This window comes from Sceloporus occidentalis, unplaced genomic scaffold (genome assembly GCF_023333645.1).
Source record: "Sceloporus occidentalis isolate IW3139 unplaced genomic scaffold, rSceOcc1.0.p SCAF_1, whole genome shotgun sequence".
Taxonomy (NCBI): Eukaryota; Metazoa; Chordata; class Lepidosauria; order Squamata; family Phrynosomatidae; genus Sceloporus; species Sceloporus occidentalis.
The window spans coordinates 108,510,112-108,525,630 of NW_028316981.1; the positions used below are offsets into that span (position 1 = coordinate 108,510,112).

The window sequence follows — 15,519 nt, forward strand, 5'->3', positions numbered from 1 at the left end:
TTTCTAGTTACAATGTTATCTTCTGGTTACAATGTTGTTTTTTGCCCTAATGGTGCACAATGCAACCTTGAAGCATAAAGTTTAGAACAAGTAATGGAAAAATAAACATCCTTTGATAAAATGTAAAGTATTTGATTTCAGAAGTGAGGTCCTGGTTCCTTTGAAGTAAAATCTGCAACCACAGAACTAGACACATCAGCAAACCAAGATTTGGGAAGCTATCTCAACAAATGCAGCTCGACAAATTTCATAAAATATAGTGAATTTATGCTTTGAAACCAGCAGGTTTAAGAATACAGCTATTATCAATTTTCTATTATGTCCAGAATTGCTAATATGAGACAAATAGAAGGGAATAGCGCCTCTACTGTTCTTTCTCCCTCAACCTTGTCCAATCTAGAACAATACCAATCCAAATGTGTATCTTTAAAAGGGAGATGAAGAACATATCTATTAATAGAAGGTGTCTCTAGAACAATCCTCAGCCATAATGTTTGGGAATTTTTATTATTATTATTTTATTTTTGCCATTCTCCTATCCCTCCTTAGTTAGGCAGGGATGCCTTCTCTCTTTCTCATTCTAACTATCATGTGACTTTGGTCACTGACTCTTGGAGGCAGTTTAACAGCTCTCTCCCAAGATTCTCAACTGCTTCAAGCAGTCAGTTGTTGTGTCTCTTCCTGCTATATTAATGATGATGAGATTTCATCTCTTTTCCCAAACCATCACCTGTCAGGATAGGGTTTAGTTTGTTTTGTATTTATTTTTATAAAGTTATTATTATTAATTGTTTTTAAACTATAGACTGAATGTTTGTTATTTTTGGAGTAAGTCTTTATACTTTGGGAAGACAGATTTAAAATAATAGCCTGACCCACACTTTTGCTGCTCTGCTGATGAAAGCTGAACTCTAACAACCTTAACTTTCATACCTACATATTTTTGTTTCCCTTTAAAAGGATGAATACCCTGGGAAACTCAAATTGAACCCCACACATACTGATTGTACTACAGCAATGGATGACATAGAAGTCATGGTCATTCAAGAAAGTACATGATGGGAGATTTAAGTCAAGAAAAAGTTTTTTCAAAAACAAAAACTTCTTCAACAGTTCACAATGAAACATTTGCTTCCAAAATATTTCAAAGGGATAGCTGTGTTATTCCTCCCCCAAACTTGCTGCTGAGCCACTGCAGCCCCTCAATGGCCATTTCATTGCTGATAGAGATGAAGGGCGAGGATCAGAGAAGCAGGCAGATATGTCCCCATAGTCAGATCCAGAATAAGTACACCATCTATTTCGATTTCCAGAATACCCTAGTTGATATCAAGAGATTATATAATCATTCTCCATCTGGCTATAGGGACATAGGTAGATGCTTCTCTAAACTTCACCACATACCTTTCTCCACCAGCCACAGAATGGCGATGGGGGTGGGAGTACAGTGGAACAGTGGCTCAAAGCTAAGTGTGTGGTGTTGAGTTTGCACATGTAGCACAGTTCCATATACATAACTATTTTATTTATTTATTTTATTTTTATCCCACCTTTCTCCCAAAGTGGGACCCAAGGCGGCTAACATATATAAGACACAACAATTAAAATTGTACAATTAAAATAAAAAAATATAAAATTACAAATACAAAAATTTTAAATATACAATGTTAAAATAATCTAAACCAACCTCCCCCCCCCCCATCCCCTGATGGGGATGCATGGTTTTAAAAAGCTTGATGGAATAAAAACATCTTCGCTTGCCAGCAAAAGGCCACCAGGGAGGGAGCCAGCCTAATCTCCTGTGGAAGGGAGTTCTACAGGGTGGGAGCAGTCACTGAGAAGGCTCTCTCTCATGTCCTCACCAGGCGAGCCTGGGATGGTGGTGGGAGCAAGAGAAAGCCTTCTCCTGATGATCTTAGGGCTCTAGGCGATTCGTATGGGGAGATACGGTCTCTCAAATAGTTGGGACCTAAGCTGTGTTACACTACATTCTGCCATACAAGATAATCTGCCACAATGTGTCAAGAAATAATTCATTGTTGTATGCCTTCAAGTAGTTTTAAACTTATGGTGATCCTAAGGAGGCCTATCATGGGGTTTTCTGGGGCTGAGAGTATGTGACTTGCCCAAGGTCAATCTCTAGTGCATTTACATGGCTGAGCAAAGAGTTGAATCCTGATCTCCAGAGTCACAGTGCAACGCTCAAACCACTACACACCATGCCAGGTGTGTGTGTATGTGTTGTGGGCTTTCAAGTCATTTCCGACTTATGCCAACCCTAAGGTAAACTTATCGTGGTGTTTTCATGAAAGATTTATTCAGACGCTGAGAACATGTGGCTTACCCAAGATCACCCAGTGGGTTTCATGGCTGAGCTGGGAATCTAAACCTACCGTAGTCATATCAAGAGAAGATGTAATTCATGAGAAAAGACAATAACGCTTGCTAAGATAGATGACAGTAAGAAAAGAGGAAGACTGTATTATAGGTGGATAGATTCAAAAAAGAAAGCCTTGGTCCTGTGTCTGCAAGACCTGAGATAGGGTGATTTGGATGTCTCTCATTCATAAGGGCACCATAAATCACAATCACCTTGAAAACAGTTAACAACAACAACATAGGTGAATAGTTGCTTAAGGCTGAAGGTGGGATGTTTGCCAGCAAGTAAAAGCCTGGCATCCAGAAGCTAAGAGAAGAAAATATTAATCTCAAGAATTGGTGGTTGTTTATTGATTGTGTGTTTGAGTTGATTCAGCTAAAAGCTGTAGGGGATTGTGCTAGACTTGCATTGTTAATTTGTGTTTTTCCCCACTTGGGGAGTATTATAGTTTGAGAATTGCCTCCTGTAAATCCATGATTTTTAAATCCCTTTCTTGTAAATTTGAGCATGTGTGGTCTCATCAGAGAGCTTGATTGTAAATAATAGATTCAACACTATATTCTGGGAGGAAGTTGGAAGAATATAGGCATGTGTAATGTTCAGCATGTTTTTGCTATAGCATAGTGTTTACATGTCTAATATGTGGTTGCACGACACATCAAAAAGTGAACTTGCTGTGTGAATTATTCTAGGCTTAAGGTGACAGCAAGGTAAAAGATGTTGAAAAGTAATTCTTTTCAAAGAGACCCAAGACAGATGGGCCAAAAGAACTGGCTCCTGGCTGCTTCGGAGGCAGGGCATCCCCAGATGACACATGCCCCCAGATCAGTCAGAAGCCACTCTAAGGCCGACAAAGGCAACCTGAAGCCATCAGAAAAAGGAGTGGCAAAAAACCCTCTCCTGCTGGCAGCTGGCTTTGGGACTTAGGTGGCAGCTTGCTTTGAGAGCAGGCTGTGCAGTTGCTGCGGTCCCAGGCCAATTGCGGTGTGACTGCTGCAGAGGTGACCAGTGCTTCGCTCTTTGTTGCCCATCTCCTTCACCTCGTAGATCACTTTTTTCTCAAAATTGGACCCAAAATGAAATAAATGTTATTCCAAGTTAGCCATGAAAACATTTGATTATGAGAGTGTGTATAACAGTGATATTTATCTAAAGGTACATGTTGCTTCCTAAGGTAAAGAAATTTTGAGTGAATGAAAAAGAATTATATGGTAATGGCCACCAAAGGAGAAGACCCCTAAAAAGAATTTGAAAAAAAATATGATAGGACTATCAGTGGCTATTGGTTACTGTTCACAACAGCTAAATATAATTTCCATTACCAGAGACATCATGTGTCTGAATGTATAGTGTTCAAATGCCGGGGTATACAAGTGTGAGGATACTGCTGCACGCAATTTGTCTGTGGGCTTCCAGTGTTGGCCACTGTGGGAACAGGATGTTGGAGAGGCCTTTGGGACAGCTGTTTTTATGCTCATTGCCTCAAAAATCCTAGCTGATTTGGTGGTGGCACCACTAAATCATATGTCAAAAGTTATTTTCTAGCACAGTTATTGATACACCTCAGGCACTCTTGCAAATCAGCTTTCTGCAGCTATTGTAACACATCAGCATTTCAGCATGTTAAGATATTGTTGTGCTGTTGTTTGTAAGCTAAGCAAGGCAAATGGCAACTTATTTCTGCAGCAAGGGCTGCCAGTCTGAACATACTAGCAGTAACAACTTAATCTCACTAAACCAGTGGCACAGCTCCAATAAATATGCAAATAGGTTTCAGTTTTGTGGGGCACCTTCTGTTTTGCTTCTGAGTTCAAGGTTAGCATTGCTGGGGAACCTGATCTCTTTCTCCCTCACACACACACATACATATCCCAAGAGATTATTTAGGCATCCTAAATTAAAGAAGAATGTTACACAATTTCAGCATTTTTCATTTCTTGCCTCTTCTTGTTACCCTTAATACTTCATATATTTTTATATTACAGGGCTCAAAATGCTGGTAAATCAAGGACTAAAGAGAAAATATCATTACTTGCTACTATTTGGTTATAGATAAAAGGCAGCAGTGCAAAATCTACAGCAATGAACAGCAGAGGGATGTGAATTGTAAGCCTCTGTTTCTCAAGACAGAGTGAAAACTTCGGGGATTATCACACGAGGCACTTACCATGCTGGAATTGTTGCCCAAACGCTTCAGAAGCGCGGAGGTGGGATAGCCAGTTGTGCTTCTGAAGCGTCATTGAGGTGTCCTGCTCTATTCCTGTCAACAAATCGTTCGCGTAGCAGCCATTTTTGTAATAACAGAAGTTCCCGTTATTACAGAAATGGCTGTTCCACGAATGATTAGTCAATGGGAGAAGAGTGGGACACGCTTCAGTAACACTTCAGAAGCACGACCAGCTATCCGACCTCCATGCTTCTGAACTGTTTGGGCAATGGTTCCAGCATGTAAGTGCCTCATGTGATAATCCCCATAGTCTGTGTTCAGCTCAGATAATTTTCCGGGAATGACAGGCGCTGTAACTTTACTGAAGATCTGGTCACCCTATGTTGGAAGATCACTGAGATTCTCATGTGAAAGCAGGACTGAAGTGTAATACATAACTTTGAAAACGTTTCACACTTTTAAAATAAATGTTCAACTTTAAAATATAGCAATCTTACAAATTATAGCTATGGATATGTTCCAGGGTTATACTTACATTGATTCAAATAAATGTAGGTACTGCTCATCTCCACGGCCTCCTTCTACTTCATGGTCCAATTTTAAAATGATTTCATTTTCAAACTGTTCAGAGAAAGGAAATAAAACTGTTGAGTTAGTCTGTCCATAATTCTTTTTGGGGACTCCTCCTTCTGTCTTATGTATTACCAAAATTTTATGGGTGATTCCCTGAAGCTCATGTCCCAATATGAAGTTTATAAAATGCAAGTGAGTGTGATAAAGAATTTTAAAATATATATATATATATATATATATATATATATATATATATATAAAATGAAGAACTAGAAAAAATACCTTTGATTGCTGAGGTTAGAAACCTGTTTGTTCCACCCCACCCCAGAACTCTTTCTCTTCACTCACCTCACAACTTTTCTGTTTCATGTTGACCTTTTTCTCTCTCCAAACCAATAATAGTTGCTTGGTTCGCATTTAACCTCCTATAGCACTCCAGTGCTGTTTCCCTGTGATATAATCCTTTTCTCTTTTTTTCTGTTTGTTCCCTCAATCCACCCTAGTGCTACTTCAACCATTTTCTTCTTCAGACTCTCCTTCCCACTCTTATAAACCACAAGATTTTCTTCCTCTCTCTCTCTCTCTCTCTCTCTCTCTCAATCAGGGTTGCCATATTCTAGTTCCTCAAAACCAGGCAAACATATTTACCTATGGTTGGCCCTCCATATCCATAGATTTAGCAATTTCATGGCTTGAAAATATGTTTAAAATATATATACAGTTGGCCCTTCTTATACACAGATTTTTTATACACGGATTCAAGCATCCACAGTTTGAAAATGTTCAAAAAAAAAGTATAAATTTCAAATATCAAACCTTGATTTTCCATTTTTTTTATACGGGACACCATTTTGCTATTTCATTATATTTAATGGGACTTGAGCATCCACAGATTTTGTTATCTATGGGGGATCTTGAAACCAAACCCCAGCGTATAATAAAGGTCCACTGTATTCCAAAAAGCAAACCTTGATTTTGACATTTTATATAAAGGGCACCATTTTACTACACCATTGTATTTAATGAGACTTGAGCATCCACACATTTTGGTATCCATGGGCAGGGGGTTTGGTTCATAAACCCCAACAGATGCCAAGGCCTACTGTGCTATGGATGTTTTATTGATGGATCATGAAAAGCTGGACACACACAGAGAGAGAAACATAAATTTCCCACTCAAAATCATCATTTTGAACATTGTTTTGTAGACAGTAAACATAGTTGAACTTTTAAAGATTTCTTTACATGTTGTACAGTAATAGCTAACCTGTGGCTCAAGATGTTTTGTGCATATCTAGTCCATTTTCTTTCCCATGTTTTAATCTCCTTTTTGCCTCACAGGGTTCCTATCCATTTGCAGCTGTGGAATATATATTTTACAGAGACACCACAAAACATGGGTTTATGCTTGAGGAATAAACCATGACATTTCTGAGCTCATATCTCAGATTCTGGGGTACAGACTTCTTTTAAAAATAATTGCTTGAGATCCATGACAGTTGGATCGGGGGTACAGATATGAACAGGTACTATGTGCCATGAGTAGAATCCATTTGGTAAAACCAAGCCAAATGAGCAATATGAACACTGTACCTTCTGTTCTTTTTCTTCCTCATTATTTTTTGACAGACTAATGGATACATTTATCCCTATTCTGCAGTTCTAGAAAGTTTAGGCTGTACTTGAATCATAGATATAATATTTCTTCCATTGGACTTTAGTTCTGATTATATAAAAGATGTTTAATGCACTTTATTATAGCCAAGGAGAAAACAGGTGACACTATTGACTAGCAAGTCATCAATGGAATTAAATTAAAATGAACTGAACTAATTTTCACATCCCAAAAGTTTATCTATCATCAGAAACACAAAATAACAACAACAACAACAACAATATTTATTTGTATACCGCCCTATGGCAAACCAATCCGGGCGGTTAACAACAGTAAAATATAAAATAAAACAATTAAAAACACTTTATCTCTCCCCCCTTAAGACAATATTAAACAGTATAACATATTAAAACACAATATCAAAGCATAAAAACAACAATTAAAAACTAAAAACCCTGATGTCCCTCTGTTGATCCTCAACCATCACTAAGATGGGGCCACGGGAGGAATGAGGGAATCAGGGAACCTGGGCCGGGATGGTTAATCTGGAAAGGCCTGCCGGAAGAGATCCGTCTTGACCGCTTTTTTAAAGCTGTCTAATGATGTTATCTGACGGATCTCATCCGGCAGGTCGTTCCAGAGTTTGGGGGCAACAGCAGATAACGCCCTCTGGGAGGTCGCCGCAAGCCTAGATTTTAGAGGCTGCAGTAAGTAAGTTCCTCCCAGAGGAGCGGAGAACGCGGGGAGAATTGTATGGGAGGAGGCAGTCCCTGAGATAGCTTGGACCCAAGCCATTTAGGGCTTTAAAGGTGATAACCAACACCTTGTACTGGGCCCAGAAGATGATAGGCAGCCAGTGGAGGGACCTCAAAACTGGAGTAATGTGGTCCCTCCTAGATGTTCCTGAGATAAGCCTGGCTGCCATGTTTTGAACCAGCTGTAATTTCCGAGTCAAGCACAGGGGTAGCCCCATGTAGAGTGCATTACAGAAGTCAAGGCGTGTGGTTACCAGCGCATGCACAACAGTCTCGAGATCTCTTACTTCCAGAAAAGGGCACAGCTGGCGTATCAGCCGAAGCTGATAACAGGCACTCCTGACCGTCGCATTTACCTGATTTGTCATCAGGAGCGACGAGTCAAGGAGCACCCCCAGACTGCGAACACAGTCACTGGAGGAGAGTGTGACCCCATCCAGGACTGGAGGTTGCAACCCAATTCTTGGTTTCGGGGCCGCTACCATGAGCACCTCCGTCTTGTCTGGATTCAGTTTCAGTCTGTTTTTCCTCATCCAGCCCATTACCGCCTGAAGACATTCATTGAGAGAAGAGATGCCATCGGAATTCGAGGCCGACGAACGAGATATGGAGAAATAGATTTGGGTGTCATCAGCGTACTGATAACACCCAGCACCATGACTCCGTATTATCTCACCCAGCGGCTTCATATAGATGTTAAATAACATCGGGGACAAAATAGCCCCCTGAGGAACCCCACAAGTGAGGTACCTCTTACTGGAGCTACAGTCCCCGAGCAGCACCCTCTGAGACCTGTCCGAGAGGAAGGACCGGAACCACTGCAAAGCAGTGCCCCCGATACCTAACCCCCTCAGGCGGTCCAAGATGATGCCGTGATCTATAGTATCGAAAGCCGCTGAGAGGTCTAAGAGCACCAACAGGGTCACACTCCCCCTGTCAATGCTCAGACGCAGATCGTCGGTCAAGGCAACCATGGCAGTCTCAACCCCAAAGCCTGTCCTAAAGCCGGTTTGAAATGGGTCTAGATAATCGGTTTCATCCAAGACAGCTTGGAGCTGAAGGGCAACCGCCCTCTCGATCACCTTGCTCAAAAATGGCAGCAATGACACCGGCCTATAATTCTTCATATCCAGGGGGTCCAGGGAAGGTTTTTTCAGGAGCGGCCTAACCGCCGCTTCCTTTAAACAAGATGGAACATGTCCTTCCCTGAAGGATGCACCGATGATATCCGTGAGGAATCTCATCAATGCATCCCCCCCCCTGGACGGCCAGCCATGATGGGCAAGGGTCGAGATATTGTGTCTAGGACAGCAGAGAATTCAGAGGAGAAGGGATAAAAATTGAAGATCAATATTTTTATAAAGTTGAATACATAATAGTGGCTGACGGGCTTTAAGGCTAATAGTCAATAAAAGGGAAATGAAAAGCACCTTCCCCCAAACATTTATTTATGTAAAAACACTTGTAACAGCAATAGCTCGATTAGAATGAAAATTAAGGCAAGATAATAGAATAAAAATATTGTACATTGCCTTTGCAGTTGAATCTCAGTCATAATGTACTATTGAGAAGTCAGCATTTCATATGATAAAACCCATGTTTTTATTGGAGTGTAAAATGGAGGCATTTACTGTGAAGAAAAAGAACATAACTAATTCTAAATTATTTGGAAAATAAAGAACTGAGACAAATTTTAGAGGTAGTAAGACTGAATGATGTGTGAAAAAAGGTTTTACTTTAAATTGCTAGCTCTCTAAATAGTAATGGCCAAGTAAGCCTCGTGGAGTCTTCTCTGAGCAAATCTCACTTGTGTAATGCACAATTTCCTTTACAGTTTATGTTTTAAGACCTTGCAACTTTAAATCTAGAGGTCACTGATCCCATGCCTGGCAGCATTTATTATAACACATGCATTGAGGAGCTATATCAAAAAAAGAAAGGATTGTTTTCTTCAGGAGATTTGCCCTTTCTGTCAGTGCCATTTGATGTGTTAGCAAACCCACATAAGCTGGTTGTGAAACTATTTTGCTTCAAGCCTTCTTTTTGTCCATATAAAATTTCAGCAAAGCTTGAAAGTTCAAAGTTTCAGCACCAAAGGTTGACAAGTTATTGTTTTATTCTGTGTTTGTCAGGTGATAAATACAGGCTACATGTGGCAATTATATGTATAAATTATATGTCTGTCCCCAAATGAGGTGTGTCATGAGCCCAGACTTCCTCAATACTTTAAAAAAAAAATGATATAGGAACCTACTATAGTAAGTGAACTGACTTGTGGATGTTCAAAACTGTGCTGTCTCCCATGGTGTCCAACCATCCACCTGTGAAACAGATATCATTGGTGGAACAGATTCCACCTCCCCCTGCCCCATATCCCATTCATATCTGCTCTTTAGGGTTGGATGAACAACTATTAGAGAGGGGAGGGTTAGGTTCACAAATGGAAATCTGCTCACATAATGCAGCCCAGGGTAAGAATCATGTGACCTCCTGATTTGATTGGACTGCAAAACCCAGCAGCCCTAGCCAGCACAGACTATGGCCAAGAATGTTGGGGTTTACCATCTGACAGTTTCTGGAGGACCACATGACTCCATCCTCTGAGGCAGCCCATGAAAAGGAAAGAGAATAATTACACAGAATGGATTTTTTACAACACATGTAAAACCATGAAAAAATGGGGGGGGGGGGGGGAGACCCCAAAACAAAAACAAAACCCCACATCATTCCAAATGGACAAACCTAGAAACAAATGGCACTAGTACTAAATAATCAGTAATATTTTTAAATGTTAGTGATTAAAATGAATAAGCAATGACTCCTTAAAGTGACAATTAATAAGCAATGACTCATCAATGTGCGAGATATATCACTCATTAACATACTAATCATGGCATCATAAACACACAAGGAATAAAAAAAAACAATTTAGAGTATATATTTTGCAGCAGACTATTTGATATAGCGAATATAAAAGGACCAAAGGCTAGAAATAGATGACAACAGGTTAGAAATCACACAATAAAGGTGGAAGGGACAGCTTAGCATAAGAAAATGAATAAAAGGAGATTATCTACACAGAAAACTGTTGATGACAGATAACACACACAAAAAAATATCCTTTTGTTTAGACTTTCCTTTGGGGCAGGACAAGAAGTACTAAGTGTAAGATCTGTTACTGTTCAGTAATAAGTACTAAACTGCAAGATTAGCAAACCAGTGAGATGCATTTGTTTTAGGAAAGTCTACACACTCCTCCAGTTAAGATTGTTTAAAAAGCATCCAAGACATATTTTGGGAATGTCCAAGATTCCTAATTTAATGAAAGGTCATTCATTGCTCTGTAACCCAGGTAAATACATGGAACTGAGACTTTCCTATTCCTGTCTATGGAAGAGTAAGAAAGAAACATGCTAGCAACTTAAACAAAATTAGCAATTTGACAGTATTCTCTACAGGCAAATCCAGAAATAATACATTTTCAAGTTGGTGAACTAATAATAATAAAAATTTTTACAGAATGCAACCAAAGAGAATGTGTGTGTTTTTGTGCTGAACTGTTCACTACTTTTATCTTAAACAACATACTACACACAATAATCATTATGCTTATGTAGGTTGTGATTGCTCTCTGAACATATATGCATGCTCTATTTGCTTTGTTTTCTTCTGAAATGGTTTCAATCTGAAGTGCTTGTCTTCAGAATTAAACTAATTTAGTTTCAGATGAACTGTGAAGAGCAGCCTTGTAGAAAACAACAGCTTACCATAATGCACTTTTCTAAATAATGTTATATACACAGGCCCAGATCCAGTTGTTTTTTTTGGGGGGATTGACTGCCATCAGTGAAGCTGCTAGTATGCAGTGCTCCCCCTCATCTATTTGTAAATGCACTGCATATGTATGATAACATCAACATTGGTAATTACAGTTGGAAGACATCAATACAATGTTGAAGGCTCCACCATATTAATTTGGCTTGTTTCACATTTTAAAATGTCTGTATTTGTTACTCCTGGTGTCTGTAAACAAAAGTTCTGCTGTTGATGTCATTACCCACAACATCAGTGCTCCCCCATATTTATATTTGATTGTTATACAGGTTGAGCACCCCTAGTCTGAAAAACTGAATTCCAAAAATCTCTAAAACCTAAAACTTTCTAATGCCAGCTGCCTGCTTTCGCCTTTGAGGAATGACTATCATGATTTTGCTTGTTTATCTCTCAGATCCTCAGTTTCTCTCCAGCCTCATAAACAACACATGTACTGAACAAAGGAGATGTACAGCTGGAGAGAGACAAATGAGCAGGACTGCTATAGCCACTGCCTTGAAGAAGAGAACAGGTGGCTGGTGGCAAAAGGATGTGGGGCTGGGGAGACACTGGTCATCTGCGAAATGGTGAGAATCCAAGTGTAATGCTCAGCATGAATCTACACCTCACACCATTTCACAGATCCTTGCATCTCACTCCAGCCTTAAAATACAGTACGTGTGTATTCCAACATCTAAAAAATCCCAACTCTGAAACCCTTTGATCCCAAGCATTTTGGATAAGGGATACTCAATCTGTACTAACTAATATGCACCAATTACTACTCCAGTCCATAGGTCTATCACCATAGTAACTTGCATTCCCTGATGTAGAGATTCCTCCCAGAACATTGAAATTTACCTTAAACATGAATTCAAGACCAGGAAAGAATAAAAAGATGTTGGATGCAACACAGAGAAGAGTTATATAAAAGAGATGACAAAATGAAGGACACATGGGATGAAAAGTCATATGAAGATGAGCCCCAAAATCTAAAATGTGAGGTTGAAGCTGCAATAAGAGAAATGGCAAAAACAAAAACAAAACAAAACAAAAAATCACCAGGAACAGATGATATTCCAACTTAACTGCTGCAATCCACACTGACAGAGTCAGCTCTAGTGCTAACCAACATATGTCAAGAGATACAAAAAACAAAATTATGGCCAACAGATTGGACGTCATCAATGTGCATCCTCATCCACAAAAAAGGAGACACAAGAGAGTGCAGCAACTACAGGACCATAGCATTAATTGCTAATGCAAGCAAAATTCTGCTCAAAATTCTTCACCATAGGTTCCATCCATACATGGAGAGAGAAATCCCAGAAGCTTAGGAAAGGAAGAGGCAGCAGGGACCACATTGCAAATATGCAATGGCTAATGGAGCGCATCAGGGAATTCCAAAAGAAAATCAGCATGTGCTTTATAGACTATAGCAAAGCTTTTGACTGCATAGATCATGAAAGGTTATGGAACACCCAACACATCTGATAGTCCTGATGAGGAATCTGTACTTAAGACAAGAGGCTCCTGTCAGAACAGAACACAGAGAAAGAGAATGGTTCCCAGTTGGCAAAGGGGTCAGACAAGGCTGCATCCTATCATCCTACTCATTCAACTTATATGCAGAACACACTGTAAGAAAAGCAGGCTTAGACAAAGAAGAAGGAGGCGTGAAAACAGGAGGAAGGAATATCAACAATCTAAGATATGCAGCTGACACCACAATACTAGCAGAAAACCTCTCAGACCTTGAGCAACTGCTGAGAAAGACCAAGGAAGAAAGTGCAAAGTCAGGTCTATTTTTGAACATAAATAAAACAAAAATAGTGACAACGGAGAATCTTGACAAATTCAACCTAGAATAAAGAAATCAAAGTAGTAAAAGAATTCTCATACTCGAGATCAAATATAGATAGAAATGGGGACTGCAGCCCGGAAATCAGAAGAAGATTAAGAATGGGGAGAACAGCTATGAAAGAACTAGAAAAGATTCTAAAATGCAAAGATGTACAACTGGATGAAAAAGCTGGACAGTGAAGAAAGGATAGGAAGAAAATAAATGCATTTGAGATATGGTGCTGGAGAAGAGTGCTGAGAATCCTGTGGATGGCCAAGAAGACAAACAAATGGGTCCTAGAGCAGACAAGCCAGAGATCTCCCTGGAAGCCAAGATGACAAAACTGAGGCTGTCATACTTTGGGCACATCATGAGAAGGAAGGACTCAGTAGAAAAAACAATAATGATAGAAAAGGTAGAGGGAAGTAGAAAATGAGGAAAGCCACATGCTAGATGGTTGGACTCCATTAAGGAGAACACAGGTGTGAGTTTACAGGAGCTAAGCAAAGCTAAGGTGAAAAGGGACAAGGAAATGTCTCTTCCACAGGGTAGCAATCTCTGCCAAATATCTATGCAGCATTCCATAATTTATCTGTCTCTACTCTACTGGCCCCATTTTCTACTGCATAAAAAAAGATGTAATGTTACAAGATTGGTGGAAATGTTTCAAAAACATAGTCCAAGACATTTGTTATCAATGCACAGTGAATATAGATTCTGGCTACTTAATGCATATCCCACCATGTCTGTTTCTATCTTTTAGGCCTAAGGTCATGTTCCTTCCTTCACTCATGGGGTCACTGATGTTCATAATATTCAGTGTGATTTTTGTGGTTTCTCTTCGATACCACAAGCTTCTATGCTATATTAAGAGCCATACTTTCAAACTTTCAACACTCTGCATGAGGTATGGGTGTAGATACAGGCATAGGTGTGGATATTTCACCTATTCAGGAGTGAAAGACCAGAACAGATCAGGAGAAACGATTAAGTAGAACCAAGTGAGGAAATGAAAGAGAGAAGGTACAAAAATGGGAAAGTCTCCTCACTTCATATTTCTTATCAATTTTTACAAAAATGATAGATTCTTTTTCTCTTGCTTTTATGTGCATATTAACTCTAAGCTACAGCTGTTAACTGTTATACACTGTTTTTAGTTATGTATATTTGACTTATATAGCTTTCTACTCAGATCATCTGGGTTATGCCTTCCTATCCTGTTGTTTCTCTCCCCTCAAGTCAAATTTTAACTCTTCTTCCCTCAGTCTGAAGCACAGCATGTCAGCTGTTCATGTGACAGCTGCAGATACCAAAACATTGACATTTCATTTTGATCTCCTTGGCCTGTTATTCTTCTGCTAGATTAGCAGCCAGAAAGGAAAACACTCATCTATGCCCTTGGACAATGCCATGGCAATAGTAAAGGCCAGACATGATGTGTTCCTCTAGACTCAATCCAGCCTTTGTCACCAACTTTTGGCAACAGTATGTGTGCCATTTGTGACACATTCTGAGGCCATGTACTATTTTTATGTAGCTGAATATGTAAACAGAATAGACAAATGGTCACTGATGGCTAATTGTTCTGCTCCTGATTCCCTTCTCATTGGTTTCCAGGAGACAGAAGACCCCAAGACAGCGTAAGAGTGGCTACACTCTTCCTGCCAGTTCTTTTCTCTGGCTTTCCTGTGAACTTTAGAAACACATCTTCACTGATGAATCCTTACTTTTCTCAACTAGCTGTTTTCTCTTTGATCCACATTTGGAGGCACAAAAGACAGCAAATTACATGAGTACACACAGGTTCTAGTGGCATAACGACAGAAGAAATATATGTGCCACACCAGCAAAAACAAAATCTTTTCTTTCTCCCTCAGAGTCTACCACACAGAATGCAAGAATATGACATTAAAGTGAGTGTCCTTGCAATTGTGGGCTATTAGACATGATAGCCCAGAGAGCTCTGGCAAGATAGTCAGATAAAGAAAGATGTCCCCACCTAAAAACTGAGAAGGATATAGAAAAGAGTATACATTCCCTTGTTATCAATGAGAGCAAATAATATATGAAATGACTCACAATAAGTAATGATGGTAACGTTGGCAACATCTTACAGAAAATATCAGTCATACCATTGGTTTATGGACACATAGTAGAAGGAACTTTATCAGTTCATGCCTTTAAAGTAATAGAATATAATTCCTGGTGCTTCTTTGTCTGTTTAGTGTAAATATACTGCATATAGTCAAGTTTCCATGTGATAACAAAACAATGGTTTAGTGCTGCATGCATGAGCAGGCACTCACATTTTGATTTCTGCTATAGAAAAGATAAGGGGGGAGGAGAGTATCTGCACCGCCTAGAAAAATCCCA

At 39.6% G+C, this 15,519-nt stretch overlaps 1 protein-coding gene across 1 annotated transcript in view; it reads right to left on the minus strand.

Annotated features, from left to right (window-relative positions):
- LOC149321946 (dedicator of cytokinesis protein 2-like) overlaps positions 1-15,519 on the minus strand; it is a 348,354-nt gene that overhangs the window by 69,801 nt on the left and 263,034 nt on the right. The window contains exon 31 of the mRNA XM_089520310.1: positions 5,083-5,168. Coding sequence (XP_089376436.1) covers positions 5,083-5,168 — 86 coding nt within the window. The remainder of the gene's footprint in view (positions 1-5,082; positions 5,169-15,519) is intronic.